The 15,664-nt window shown below is 41.8% G+C and overlaps 1 protein-coding gene across 1 annotated transcript in view; it reads left to right on the top strand.

Annotated features, from left to right (window-relative positions):
• The first annotated feature begins 390 nt into the window (after window positions 1-390).
• Window positions 391-15,664, top strand: part of WIPF3 (WAS/WASL interacting protein family member 3) — a 59,486-nt gene continuing 44,212 nt past the window's right edge. The window contains 2 exon segments of the mRNA XM_017861350.1: window positions 391-524; window positions 2,470-2,590. Coding sequence (XP_017716839.1) covers window positions 391-524; window positions 2,470-2,590 — 255 coding nt within the window.

Genomic DNA, 15,664 nt, shown 5'->3' with positions numbered 1-15,664 from the left:
ATTTTACCTTGTCAGATCAATGACTTTTCATCAAAAATGGGATGATACCCTTAGACAGAAGGTTGGTGGGGTAGAATACATGTCATGTAAGAACCTTCTGGGCAACATGGAAAGTTTAAGGAATAAATATTTTTTCACTTTTGTCATATTTTATTAGCAAATCTCAAAATCCATCAGTCAATAGGCACAAGTTACTCTAATGTCTGCTTTTTGCAAATCACTATGCTAAGCTGTGGGAGACCCAAATCAGTGGAGCCTTATTTGTCTCTGCCCTCAGATAAGACATATGAAGAGATAATAGGAAGTAATATATATTCACTGTAGCAAAGAATGTAGGCTTGGGGGAACTGGGTGATAAGAGACCTTGGTGATTAAGGGATCGGGTGAAAAATGGCTGCCCTCCTCACCAGAGTGAAGCACAGAGCAGACAGTGCTGGGGCGCTCACTGGGCACTCACACACCTCCCTCACCTTGCACCCTAACTACCTCCTTCACCTCACCTTGTCCCCAACCTGCAACATAGGGTAGTTAAACTTTGCTCCCCCACAATCTGGCATTTCAGAAGATAAACTAAGTCATTTCTCTTAAAAAGAATCGTGGTAATATGTCCCTGATTCTTTTGGAAAATATAAATCGATGAATTTATTTTCTTGATTTTAGTAGATTATGCCCCAACTCATTCCACAAAAAGTTGAGACAGTGATTTTAAAAATTCTCCTGCAGAGTTTTCCTACACCCTTTCCATGGTACTTGGCTTCTACAGATCTTTTTTTTCTACAGATTTATTTTTTGACAAAATAAACCAGAAAGCTCAGTGCAGAGGTCCACCATTTCAAGGAGAAGACACACTTTTCAGAGCTCTGCTTCCTGTGGCCCAGCTGCTGTTGGCCGTTAGTGTTACCTGGGGTTTCCACATTCTCCCACCTTCTACCCAGTGACTTCTCCCAGGGACGTTGGTGACTGTGGAGCTTTAATAGTATGATTTTCTTTAAAGTATTCTGTGTAAACATTGAATATATCTCTGTGTGTATATGTGATTTAATTTTTAAATGGACTTTTTTAGAGCGTTTTAGGTTCATAGCAAAATTGAACAAAAAGTACAGAGAGTTCCTGTACACCCACTGCCCCCACACATGCATAGCCTCTCCCACTGTGCACATCAAGACTTACATTCTGTATTTTTTAAAGATTCATCATCTTTAAAACTCTCCTTTTCATGGTTGTTGCAGCATGAACCTATTGTTACTCAAAATGAACAGAGTGAGTACCAGAGATTATTGGCATTTTAATGTGATTTCTTTACAATGTTTATGTATTAATTTTTATGGTGTCTTACAGTCACATTACATAGCCATATTTTCTCATATTACATAGCCGTATTTTCTGCCAGTACAAGTATTTTTGGTTCTTAAAGTGAAATGGAATATACTAGAGATCAGAATAGTAGCTGACACATCAAAGGCAGTTGATGATGTTTGTTAAACTACATTGATATTCTATTCCTCAGAGTCTTGTGACTTCCAGATGCTTCGTGATCTTTAAATGGCTTCTCCCCTCACCCCACTCTCAACAAGGCTGTAGCCTCTTCCATAGGGTGTGGGTTAACTTCACTGAAACACCAAGGAGGCAGAGACTCATCAGCACAAAAGAAGGACAGTATATAGGGATATATCTTAGGTTCAGAGCAATGGTTACATCAGCCCACACCACTCTCATTACATATAGCCTCAATCAGCAGGCCTAATTTTAGGAGGTGCAAGACAAAAATACAGTCGAGAGAAGTGAACTAAAAATATACCCCCCTTATTCTGTTACAATGTACTTCCTCCACTAGCTGGTCTATTCCATTAAGCAGAATTCTCTGCCTGTCATAATTGCCATAAAGACTTTTCGATGATAATTAAGAACAATGAAAGCCTACATTTTTATTTTGATTCATTGCAGCTGTCGTGACCTTCCACTTTTTTCTGCTCCTTTTTAGAATTGCTGGCATTCACTTAAACAGATGCTACTGTATTTTTCAGGGAGAGTTTGAGGTGGCCCCATTTTATTAATATACAGAGAGTGTCATTAAGGAGGGTACATTGTATGAGTCACACTTCAATTATACCAGCGGGCCCCTTCTGTGATTCTCATGACAAAAATACTTGTTTTTATTTTCAGCTCCCACTGTATTTTTCACATTGAAGAACCTATTTTATTTTAATGAAGTTTTAAGAGTGCTTGTTATGTTTAGGACATTATGCTCAGTACCGGCAGGGTTGATTGAGACAAAATTCCTGCCTCAAGGAACTTCCTTGGGGAAGACAGATACATGTCAAGATGTGAAACTAGGATATCTGCAGCTGGCACTTCTTTGGGGAGCTGTCTTTGGGGAAATATCTTCATGAACTGTGGGGGTAGGGCTGGAACTTGAGAGCAGGAACAAGGTAGTGGTAAGAATGGATAAAGCACACCACATGAGACAAGGGGAAGAATTCGCTCCACGCATAAGAGGCTGGGCAGAGGGAGAAGACGGTTGAGCAGGGAGCTGAGAGAGAAGATCCAGAACACTGGTTTGAGGTTCAGGAGTAAAGGATCGCTGGACCAGGTGACATTCCATGTTGGGAAGATCAAAGGCCATTTGAGGGCCAGGGATGCCCAGTGCCCAGTGTGAGGGTGTTGATGAGGCTTGGGAGGGAGAGCCTTTCTGTTCTCTAACACATTTCCGTAACATCTACTGTGCTTATCAGGAATGCTTTGTGTGAGTGTTTTTGGGTTTCTTTGCTTTATTTGGGTGTGGGGACTATCCCAGAAGGTTCTGAGCTGCATTTCTGAGGCATGAGGAATACAGCAGAGACAGGATGTATGAAAGTGGGAACCTGGAAGCAAATATGACCCTGAGACACAAGCTCCCCTGAAACTGCAGAAGTCCTTGGCAGGCGTTGTACTTCCTGAGGGCGTCAAGCAGGAGGTCTGAGCCAGTTTCCTCTCAATCGCAAGGACTCTGGAAGCCCTAGCTGATATCTGCTTGTCTGGGTTAAACTGTTAAAATGCATGGCCATTTTACATAAGTTTATAAGAGTGGAAATGCACAGAAGGGAATAGTTAATTCTGACTCAGATTAATTTAGGGCTCCCTGAGAGAGCCTTTGTAGCTAGGCCTTTGAAGCTGAGTGTGATTTCAATAAACAGAATTGGAGAAGGCTGTGTCAGGTAGAGGGAATGCCTGAGAATTGGCCTTGAGACACCAACTGTGTGGACAGGACAGACATCAACTGTATAGGCATGTGTGGCTGGCATCTATAGTGTGTGGGTGGGTAGAAACATGGACTGTGGTCGGATTCTGGAAGGCCTTCAACTCCATGCTTAGTGAATTTTGACCTAAGTCTGTGGATGTCTGATCTGTATCTAGAGAACCAAATTGGAGAAACAACATGAAAGTTTGTAAGGAAAAGTTTTGAAAGCAAGGGTCCCATTAGGAGACCATTTAAATCCATGACTGTCAAACCTCCCACTTCCACTTATACACCTACTATAGTCTGGATACTTGTCTCCCCAAGCCTCATTGTGAAATGTGATCCCCGGTGCTGGAGGTGGGGCCTAATGGATGGTGGCTGGGTCATGGGGATAGCTCCCCATGAGTTCGTTCTTGCCGTATTAGTTCCCTCCAAAGCTAATTGTTAAAAAGAACCTGGTGCCTCCCCCTGTCTCTCTTCTTGCCTCTCTTACTATGTGATCTGGACACACTGGCTCCACTTTGCCTTCTACCATAAGTGGAATCAGCCTGAAGCCCCCACCAGAAGCAGACGCTAGCACCGTGCTTCTTGCACAGCCTGCAGGACTGTAAGCCAAATAAACCTCTCTTTTCTTCATAAATTATCCAGGCTCAGGTATTCCTTTATAGCAACACAAACAGACTAAGATAACCCCTGGAGGATGATCTACTCCCATGGCTAAGATTGGAGCCATAGTTTAAGTGGTATGGGTGAGAAGTAAAGAGAGTGAACACAAGAAATTGTAGTAGAACTAGAAAGGATGGTAGGAATCAGAGATACATGAGGAGGCGGGGTTGATAGGTGGTAAAATTGACAAATTATTGATACAGGCAATTGTTGCTTTTAGGTCTGGTTGACTTGAAAGATATTATTGAGCTCCGTATCAGGAGAGGAGTAAGAGGTGCCCAGGAGTGTGTTTGTGCATGGCGGGGAGGGGTGGGGATGGGGCAGAGATTATGAGTTTGGTTTTGGATGTGTTAAGATTGAGGTACTAGTGGGATATTTACATAGAGATGTTCAGCAGCCAGTTGGAAATGCAGGCCTGGGGCTGCACACTCAGCTTATTCTTAAATGACTTATCTATGTCGCATAAATGCCAGCAAAGCCCAGAGGTAGACTGAGTAGATTCTAGGTGTTTCAGCTCATTCGTGAGTGTCACCATGGAAGTAATATATAGAAGTGTCTGGATTCCCCCTACTCTGTCCCTGCCCATAGGAGATTCTCAGTGAATGTTTGTTGTGTGAGTCGGAGCAATACCCTCAGTTTGGTGATTCTGGGGGGAATGGAAGAGTTTATACTTTACTTGCAAATTGTGGTATGGAAGCACTTATTTACTATATTTGCTTATATTTGACCTTTTGTCCATGAACATATGGACGTAACAAATATTTTCCTAGGAAAAGAAATGTAACTTTACAAGAGAGATTTTTCTTAAATATACAGGGCAAAGGGGTGGTGGCGGGGTACTGCACAGTCTTAGTCCTGCCTTCCTGTCTCCTTTCCTTTGTTTTCTCTTTGCTGTGACCTGTTAGCATAGTAGTTTATACTACCTTCTATTTGCCATTTATTTATTTATTAATATATTGCCTGTTTATTGTTTCTTTATTATGGATATTTGTCCTCTAAAGAGCAGCAGCCTGAGTCTGTTTTTATAGAGAACTTAGACCAGAATGGTTGTGATTCATAGAAGAAGAAAGTCAAACAAATACGGATTGAAAATGCCCGGTGTGCAGGGTCACTGAGCTTATGTGGTGAAAAATGAAGGAACTGACATTTACCCCTCAGGGTTGTTGGGAGACTCACATGTCATCATATCTAACGACAGACTTATAAGCTGCAAATGTTTGCAATTATAGGACACTGATGTTGTTGTCATCGTTATTTGGGAAAAATCAGGTAAATGAAGACAGATTCACCAGAGTTTTCAGAACATACTTCATGGAAAAGATATATTTGAGTCAGACAGAGCCATCGTCCATTCTTCCTCAGAAGAGGGACTGATGGCGTTTGGGGAAGATTTATCTGGAAGTGTTTTGCAGTAATTCAGCCATGCAGTGGCAGGAAGGCCTGGCATGGTTGCTGACATGGGAGGGGAGGTCTTTCTAACACTCCATGGTGTCCATGGGTCCTCTGGGGCATATAATTCAGGGGTCATGTTCTTCCCAGAACACATTCATTTAGCTTCCTTACTGGCACACCTCCTGGCCCACTTACCTTATTCTGTGAAGGCCACACACACACACACACACACACACACTAGACCATTAGACAACTCAATTTGAGTTCAAGATGAGGCTGGGGGAGATGCTCCTTCTTTTTCCTAGGGAAAATGTCAGACATGGTTGTTTCCGGATGTCTAAACTTTCTCATATGATAAAAGATACTGTAGGGCTGAGAAATGATAAAAGGTCAATGAGACATGGGATAGTCAGCAAGGATAGTCACTTGGGCTGGTAAAGGCCTGGTCATTTGTTGGCCTGGGGATATATTATCAACTCTGTCCTGCAAATGAAAAGAAATTAGAACTGAGCAAGTGGCCCAGTGGGCATATCAAATTTTTATGTGTCCATGGTTTAAAAATGAGCTGTGCAAAGACGGTAGTGAAAGGAGCAACGTTGCAAGTGTAGTTTGTGTCTGTTAATGGGGCTCACTGTTTTGGCCAGGGAGCAGGAGAGATAATAAGCTTATTGCAGTGTGTTGAGTTTAAGTTGCAATCTCTAAACAATATGCCAACCCTGTTATTTCTTTATTTATCACACTGAGCCATCATCTGTTGACTCGCTACTATGAGTGATGAGGATTTAGCTTCCTTGAATCACCCCTCTTCTCTTCCTCCCCACCTTCCTCCTAATTTTTTTTGTCCTTGTGGCACTATTTTTACTTCCGTTTGTGGTTACATTTGTAACTTTAAATAATACACTGAAGCCTCTGTTGCTTTTGGTCAGCTTTTGACAGCATTCTTTCACCCTCTGTTTTGTGAAATGAGGTTGTGGTGTCTCTCCCCTTTGCTACATCTCTTTTCTATCTTCCATGTCCCAATTTTTCTCAACTGTATTTTTAATTTTGTTTGTTTTTATGTATTTATTTTGAAATTAACATATAGTAAGACTGACTTTTGCAGGGGAGGGTAACAACTATGTAAATTGCAACAAATGTATAGATTTATGTAACTACCACCACCGTCAGGACACAGTGCAATTCCATCACCCCTAAAAACTCCATCGTGCCACCCATTTGTAATTACACCTTCCTTCCACCCCTAATCCATGGCAGCCACTGCTCTTCCTTTATTATCATTATTATTCCATTGCTGGGTAGTAGTCCTCAGCTTATTAATCCATTCACCTCCTGAAGGACATTTTGGTTGTTTTCAGTTTTGATCTATTATGAATAAGGTTGATCTAAACATTCATGCATAAGTTTTCATATGAACATACATCTCTATTTCTCTATCTAACCAGACCATACCATCTTGATTATTGTAGTTTATAGGAAGTCCTAAAATCAGGTAATGTGAGTTATCCAACTTTACTCTTCTTTTGCAAAATCGTTTTGATGATTCTAGTTCCTTCGCCTTTCTATATAAATTTTACAGTTAGTATGTCTATATCTATTTTAAAATCTTACTAGGATTTTGATTGGAATTGCATTGAATTTACAGATTAACCTGGGAAGAACTGACGTCTTTCCTATGTTGAGTTATCCAATTCATGAACATAGCATCTCTCTTCATTTATTTAGGTCTGCTTTCTTTCATTAGCATTTTTTTGGTTTTAAGAATCCATATGCTGTGCATGTTTTGTTAGATTTATACATAAGTATTTCCTCTGTACTTGGAGCTATTTTAAGATATTTTTAAATTTTTGATTTCCAGTTTTTTGCTGGTACAGAATATAGTTTTGTGTACTGACCTGGTATCTTATGACCTGGCTAAACTCACTTATCAGTTCTAGGAGTTTCCTACCTAGAAAATAATGTTTTCTGAGAAGAGGTACAATTTTTATTTCCTCCTTTCCAATCTGTTATGCCATTTACTTGCACTTGCTAGAATTTCCGTTATGATGGTCAGTAAGAGTGGTGAGAGTGAACGTCCCTGCTTTGTTCCTGATCTTGGGAGAAAATGTTTTACCGCTAAGTGTAATGTTAGCTATAGTTTTTTTTTTTTTAATCAGGTTGTTGAAGTTCCCTTTTATTCCTAGTTTACTGAGAGTTTTATCATGAATGGATGTTGAATTTTGTCAGATGCTTTTCTGTATCAATTGATGTGATCATGTGATTTTTCTTCTTTAGACTATTAGTATGGTGGATTTTATTGATTGATTTTGAACCAGATTTTATTATATTGTATTCCCAGAATAAGCCCCACTTAGTTGTAGTTTATTATTATTTCTACATATTGCTGGACTCTGTCAGTTCTTCATAGCTAAGGATAACGTTTGCCTTCAGTTGTGTAATCATATTCAGTGTTTCCTGCTTTGTCTCTACAAATGTCTCTAAAAGTTGAAAATCTCTGAAAGACAATACTTTTAGGATTATGAAGAACAAATACTGTCTGTAAGGAAACAAATAGGATTGTATGATTGCATTTCTCTCTCTTTGTGACCGAAATACTCTCAACGTTTTAATGGGTTAAGATATGGTAACTCATTTCTTACTCTATTAAGTTATTCAGAATCAATGTCTTTCTTGGCCAATTTTCTCTTTTTCCCACATTTCAGATTCTCTTTATTTTTACGAGTGGTTGGGGAAAGGGAACCATATTCTTTCTTCCCCTGATGCCCAGTATCACCCAGCTTCTTAGACGTTCTCTTGCTCAGAATGTGTTCCATTCTTTTCTAATTTAAACTGGCTGTTTTCTAGACCTGCTACACAGCTGTCATCTGGGGATTTCTTTTTATTGGATCTCTGGCTTTATTCCAGGGAATGCAAGCTTTAAAACAGGAAAAGGTGGAGTCTGCTGAAAATTATTAGAGGGAACTGATATTAACAGCTAACATTTATTGAGTAATTACCAGGTGCAAAGCTCTGTTTTAAGCTCATTATAGGGATTACCTCCTTTAATCTGCACTACAGCTTATGTGGTAGTTATTACTCTCTCCCAAATTTTATAGATGAGGAAACTGAGGCTTCAAAAGTCAAGTAACCTGCCTAAGTTTTGCCACAATAAATGGTAGACCAAGAATCCCAGCCAAGGTGATGGGACTCTGGAGCCCTCATTTTTAACTGCAAAGAGGGGCTGTCTCGGGTGTCTTTAGGGGTGACTTACTCCACCAAGCACACTTGGCCACTGGCAGACTGGACCCAGATGCTTCCTGAAATGCAGACAGCCAGAACAGAATAGTAAATTGAGGAACTGACCCCTGAACTCAGCTCTTTCCACTGTACCACACTGCCTTCTTAATAATGAGTGGATAAATATGCTTTGGCAGTGCAACTAGCAGGAAGAAGTGGCTCAGAGAAGAGCCAAGAATGTTAAGCGCATGAACCACAGAGACACTAGGGGTATGGAGGATCACTGCAAACCAAAGAAGGACTTGTTGGGTGCAGACGGGGAAGGAAAGGCCTCTACTCTTCATTGACAGGGCCTAGAACTGGAGTGAGGCCCAGGGATGACACAGTTACAGAGCACATATGCTCAGCAGCCCGGTCTGGTGACCTAGGGGCCCAACCCAGAGAGATTTGGAAGAAGGTTCTGTAATGGATGAGAATTCCGTCAAATCCAGCAATGAGACCCTTTCAGTACTGTCCTTGGGCTAGCTGTGAGTCATTGTTTCTCTAGGATTCAATCCAAGTCTGGACCTAGAGGCGTCTGGACTTGTCATGCAAAGGTCCTAGAAACTGACAGTAAGAAAAGGAAGTCTAGGCTGGGCGTGGTGGCTCACGCCTGTAATCCTAGCCCTTTGGGAGGCTGAGGCAGGCGGATCACCTGAGGTCAGGAGTTCAAGACCAGCCTGGCCAACATGGTGAAACCCTGTGTCTACTAAAAACACAAAAATTAGCCAGGCGTGATGGCACGTGCATGTAATCCCAGCTACTTGGGAGGCTGAGGCAGGAGAATTGCTTGAACCGGGGAGGCGGAGGTTGCAGTAAACCAAAGTCATGCCACTGCACTCCAGCCTGCATGACAGAGCAAGACTCTGTCTCAAAAAAAAGAAAAGGAAGTCTAGATTCACTTACATTATCTTCTATAACAGACAGTACTGTGGAAACATCTTGAACTTTCTAGAAATTTTGGAATTTTCCCTTGCTTAGTTATTTTTGTTACCTTTGTCTCCTTTCATATGTGAGTAGTGTTCATAACCACTATTATTTTAGAGTCAACAAAGGGAGGCCATATGCCAAAGACCCTGTTGCCCTGCAGCCAATAGGGAGACAAGCAAGGAGAGAAGAGGCCCAACACTTAGAATAGAGAGCGGTGGATCAGCAGGGCTGGCCCATAAGAGGTTCTCTGTTACCTGACAAAGGAGTTTCAGGTACAGCTTCTTTACAGTTGAGGGTATCAGCCACACAGCATAGGGTTACTCTGTGCACTTTCCATTTTAAGTCCTCTCAGTCCCCCTGCCAAGGTGGCTGCTGGCATTTAATGCACTCATCAGGCTCTTCTCAGAGCCTGTCATTCAGCCTTGGCCATCCTTTCTGGCTCTGGCAAAAGCCTAGCACTTAGCTCCTTTGGCCCCAGCCTTCTTCGACACTCCACTCAGTGTCTGTTTCAACCCATCCTCCCTTTTTCTTCTCTGATGCCCCTTTCCTGCCCACTCCTTCCTGCTCTGGCTCTCACACTGCTTGCAAGGCAACATCTACCCTGTCTTTGAGCCAGAGAGCAGTGGGACCACTCCATCCTCCTCCCAGCTGCAGGCCTGTCTTGTATTTGCTGGGTATAAGAGGCTGTGTTGTGATGAAGAGAGTCAAACTTGCCTGGACTCACTGCTCAGCTCTGTACTTGGTAGCAGTGGATGGTCTGCTTCACCCTTGTGCCTCATCTGTAGACTGGACATAATACTCATAACTAGTACCTACATTATAGGGTTGTTCAGGGCCTTTGAAATGAATTAATACATGCAAAGCGGTTGGGACAGTGCCTGGCACATACAAATGCCTTCCCGTTTCTTTTTATTATTGCTATTGTCATTGTCACCCATTGCATGTTGCAGCCTTCTTGTTAATTCCCTTACCCAAATGCTAAAGTCACTGCTGTGTGCACTCTTAAGTAGAGAGAAGGAGCCGGGCCTCTGTAAAAGATTGATTATTTCAAATGAGAAAGAGAAGAAGGAGCCATAGGGACCTTTGAGGTTTCGAGCCTGGATGAATGGGGAGAAGCCCTTAACAGAGACCGAGGGCCAGCAGCACGACGAGTTGGAAATAACAACAGTAATGTTATTTCATTAGTTTGGAGATTAATCTGCCGGGCAGGGGCATGTTTCTTTTTGATAGTACTTTTTGTCTAGAAGAAATAGAAGATATGAAACCTGACACTGTTACAACTATGTATTATTTATTAGTTATTCCTGGTGCCATGCCCTTGACTCCTTACTCTAGCCCCCTCCCCTTTTTTTTCTTTTGAGTTCATGAGATTGTTCTTTCTAGTTCCAACTTAGGTTTGAAGATCAAATTTTCTCATAATTTAAAATTTAGTCTTAAAAGCCTGAGAATATTGGCATCATTGAAAAGGAGAGAATGGTGTGGAATTGAATTCACATCTCTAGGGACACAGTGGCCAAAGGATAAAAAGGGTGAAGACATTAGGAAGAATCAGGGCTGAAATGTGACCTCAAAAAACAATCACTTCTCTTCCCATACCTGCTTGCTTTGTGGGAGCAGATAAATGTCAGGGGAAGCAGAGTCAAAGATCCAGAGACTAAGGTTTCTATAGAGTTCGTGTCAACAAATACTGATAGGTTGCTCCCACAGTTTTTTTTTTTTTAACTGGATTCACTGGTAAGAGAAACTGGAGTGGCTTAGTTTTGCACTCAAAATAAGGAGCAAGACCAATATGTAGAAGCTATAATACTGGGCAAGATACGAGCAGTGCTGCAGAGAATTAAAAACGATGTGCCTCGGCAGTGGAAAAGCAGATCACACAAGGAAAAGTTTAGTTGAGAAAGTTCAAAAAATACATTTTCTAAAGTAAACTGTATTTGATGTCAGGAGCTTCACAGGGAGATGAAAGGTTTGGCAGATATGGCAGAGCTGGGTGTGGGGCATCCCCAGAAGAGGAGGTGGCCTGAGCACGGGCTTGGAAGTGGGAAAGAAGAGACACAGGATAAACCCAGAGCAGCTGGAATGAGGCTCCAACTGGCCAAGGAAAGATATCTTGGGACAGTATGGCTGAATTCCTTGATTCGGTAGAGACTAGTGGGCCATTGAAGCATTTTGGGATAGAGGAGTCAATTAGCACTTTAAAAATGATCATTTGAAGGCTGTCTCAAAGAGAGATGAGAGTCCAGTTTTGGAGACCAGCTAGGAGGCTCTGGGTCTAGAAAATAATAAGAAGTGTGTGTGTGTGTGTGTGTGTGTGTGTGTATGCACATACACAAATATGTAAAATATATGTACATATGTGTGTGTGTATATGCACATATATACAGTGATATGTTGATTAACAAAGGGGATATGTTCTGAAGCATATACATTGTTAGGTGATTTTGTCATCATGTGAACATCATAGAGTGCACTCACACAAACCTGGATGGTAGAGCCTACTGCACACCTAGGTTATGTGGTATGGCCTGTTGCTCTAGGCTACAAACCTGTATGGCATGTTACTATACTGAATGAATCCTGTAGGCAACTGTAACGCAATGGTAAGTATTTGTGTATCTAACCATATCTAAACATAGGAAAGGTACAGTAACAATATGGTATTATACTGTTACAGGGCCACTGTCGTCTGTGTGGTGCATTACTGACTGATAAGTCATTATGCAGGGAATGTGCACACACCCACACACATGTACATATGCCCCTCCACCCCGAGCAAAACATCCTGGCAATCTTACCCATGCTGCATCGCCACTCTTTTTTCTTTTTCTTTTGTTGAGATGGAATTTCGCTCTTGTTGCCCAGACTGGAGTGCAATGGTGCAATCTTGGCTCACTGCATCCTCTGCCTCCCAGGTTCAAGAGATTCTCCTGCCTCCGCCTCCCATGTAGCTGGCATTACAGGCATGCGCCACCACACCTGGCTAATTTTGTATTTTTAGTAGACAGGGTTTCTCCATGTTAGTCTGGCTGGTCTTGAACTCCCAACCTCAGGTGATCCGCCTGCCTCGGCCTCCCAAAGTGCTGGGATTACAGGCGTAAGTCACTGTGCCCCACCTGTATCCCCACTCTTAACACCATGCGTAGCACAGAGTTAGCACTCAAATCTTAAATAATATTGGGTTACATTAATATTCAAGGAGTTCGCTTTACTGATTCCTATTTACCATCTTTTCAAGCCCCCTCTTTCCAGCAGTTTCTGTGAACTACTTTTATCAGTTAAAGTAACCATCACGTGCATTTAAAGACATGTTTTTGTCTAGTGTCTGATCCACCATTTATATGTTTAATGTCCTTTTGAATTGATAGTTATGGGATAGTTGAGTCTCTAATCCTTGCCTCTGAAATCTGTCTGTATCTGCCCAATTTACACATGTCCCAAATCTCTCTTTCTCCATGTTTCTTCATTTCTACTCTTTCCATCCCTAACATTTATTCTTATATTTTTCTGATTATTCCCTACTAAAGAGACTTAGAATTAATACTGGTATCAAAATTCTCATTGTTGCTAAAAATTAGTACTACAATGTATTGCCAGATGTGCAGTTTGTAGTTGGGAAGGGATTGACACACAATAGAACTGCTTGATAACACTGGTTTGGGTAGGAAAAAGCTGGCATTTATACATAAACTCATGGTACCCCGTGGAAATCCGGGCAAGCTCAGCAGGCAATACTAATGAGGCCTCTGATTTTTTTCCACTGAGTGAGATGGAAAGTCATTGCAGATTTTGAGTGGAATAACATGATCTGGGTAGCAGATGCTCTGCTAAGGGTAGGCATGTTGCTCTAGGAACACAGATAGGGCTCTTCATCTGACCTTCCAAGATCAAGACGCCTCTTGGGAGACAGCCAAGAGACAAGTGTAAAAAGAGCAGAGATCAACTCAAGCCGAGGTTTGGAGGTGAGCACCAGCGTGGAAGGCTCAAGGAATGGAAAGTCTGGGCTGGTCACTAAGGGCCTTATGCAACGTGAGGGGATTTGAATCCTCAGGATTCAATTCAAATGGATCCAGCAATGAATGACACAATTAATGATACATCTTTTATAAAGATTACTCTGACTGCTGTGTGGAGGAGGGCAAGGAGACGTGAAAACCACATAAGGGAATCCAGAGGTGATGAATGCCTGCATTAAGACATCATGGCAGCAATGGAAAAGAGGTGACAGATTTCTGAGAAATCAGGAAAAACAACAGGAGTTTGCAGTGGACTGGCTATTTAGAATAAGGAAAAGGGATGAGTATGAGGTGACCTTTACATCCCTAAGTGAGGAGGTGACAGCCGCAGATAATAACCAAGTCATGGAAGCGGATGAGATAACCTTGATGGGTAGGCTTGTTTTATGGATGTAAAGAAAAGGATGAGACTCATAGCTCATAGCCCCAACAAAAGACCCCCTCATTCTGCTTTACCTCCAAGGAAGCAAAGGGGCACAGGGTGAATCAGTTCTGTACTCCAGGTAACAGTCACAGGTCTGTACACAGTATTGTTTAAGATATCAGACCTTGGCCAACATGGCAAAGCCCCATCTCTACTAACAATACAAAAATTAGCTGGGCGTGGTGGCATGCACCTGCTATAATCCCAGCTACTCCGGAGGCTGAGGCAGAAGAATTACTTGAACCCAGGAAGGGGAGGTTGCAGTGAGCCAAGATCATGCCACTGCATTCCAATCTGGGCAACAGAGTGACACTCCGTCTCAAAAAAAAAAAAAAAAAATCAGGCTTTAGAAAAGAAGGTTAGCAGGTACATTCTTTTTGAGCATGGCTTGGAATTGGATATTTGGGTTTCTAAAAATGAGACTTGGAACTGTTAGATCTCAATGTACCTCATTCTAGAACAACTTGACTTATGCACATATGGGGTGCAGGGAACATTGTGTCAGACCTGACAGGAGAAAGTTAGTTTTTTAAGCAAATATTTCATGTCTCTCTTTTGGATTCCAGGTTCTCTGTGTTCTCCTACATAAAGATGGCAACAGTAGAAGGGAGACATTGCCATTCTGGCTGTCCTTGGGATTTAGACTTGGTAATGAACTGCAAATACCCTGGCTGCTGATGTCTGTCTGCCCCCAAGTTTTAGGAGACAGGGTAGGCTGAGGGCTGGGGTGATGAGCAGGCTTGTATGCCTGGAAACCTGAGCACTAATTTTAGGTTTAATGGCCACATTGGAGAAGCTACCTTTAGAAGACTGCAAGGCTGAAATTGTATTAAAATGATAGGGTTTGGATCCTTGTTGAGAGAAATGACCTACTAGATTAGAATTGACCAGCTAAGATTTTTATTAGCATTTTTCACAATTACGAGTATTGGAAAGGTGAGGATGGCATATGGTGACAGGGTGACAAATAGCAGGAGATGTGTATGTCAAAGTTTTGATCTGGGCTGGACTGTCATCTCCCTTCCCCAAACTATGCCATAAGGCAGTTGACTCATTTGTTGGAATGACAAATGGACATGCGAAGGCTTTTATAATGTATCAAGGTGAGAGAAAAGGCCCCTCACTAGTTTTTTATTCTATCCTTGGCTTTGTTAGGACTGTTGTTCAATTTTTGTATTTCTAATCTCACAGGCACACTTCAGGCTTTCATCCTTTATAACCAAGGGGATGAGCTAAGGTGCACATCTATTCTATGATGGTTCATCTTTTGGGGATTCTGGGCTATCTCTTTTGAAGCTTGCTGTAGAACTGAGTCAACAAAAGCTTTGTGTGAAACCCAACAAATTGTCACTACTTAAGCACCATGTTAATGAGACAAAGTAAGAGTGAACTTGGAAGTAATGTTTTGTTGGTTTCTTTTGTGTTTTGTTTTGTCTGTGTGTGTTTTAGTTTTTGGTGCATAGTTTTGCCATGGGAAAAGTGTCCAGGAATGGCTTTCTCTCCCTTGACTGTGTTTTTAGTGAAGTTGCCCATGATCAGGATTTGCGCAACATGAAACGTTCAGTGAATATTTGAAAATCCTTTCTTTCCTGTTTCTGCATCCTGTAACCAGAGTAACAAGAATTCTTGGGGTGGCAGGAGGTTTTTTAAGACAGCAAATTATGGTTGAATTGTCAATAAATATTGCAGATGAAGTAGAAATGACTGGCTTTGTGTAATGTGGTCTTCAATATGCAAATGGATATGTCCTTTTGTGCAAAACCAATTAAG

The sequence above is a fragment of the Rhinopithecus bieti genome, unplaced genomic scaffold (genome assembly GCF_001698545.2).
Source record: "Rhinopithecus bieti isolate Rb0 unplaced genomic scaffold, ASM169854v2 scaffold_61709, whole genome shotgun sequence".
NCBI classification, from domain to species: Eukaryota; Metazoa; Chordata; class Mammalia; order Primates; family Cercopithecidae; genus Rhinopithecus; species Rhinopithecus bieti.
The sequence above is the reverse complement of the archived record's forward strand: the minus strand, read 5'-3'. Positions and strand labels throughout refer to the sequence as shown.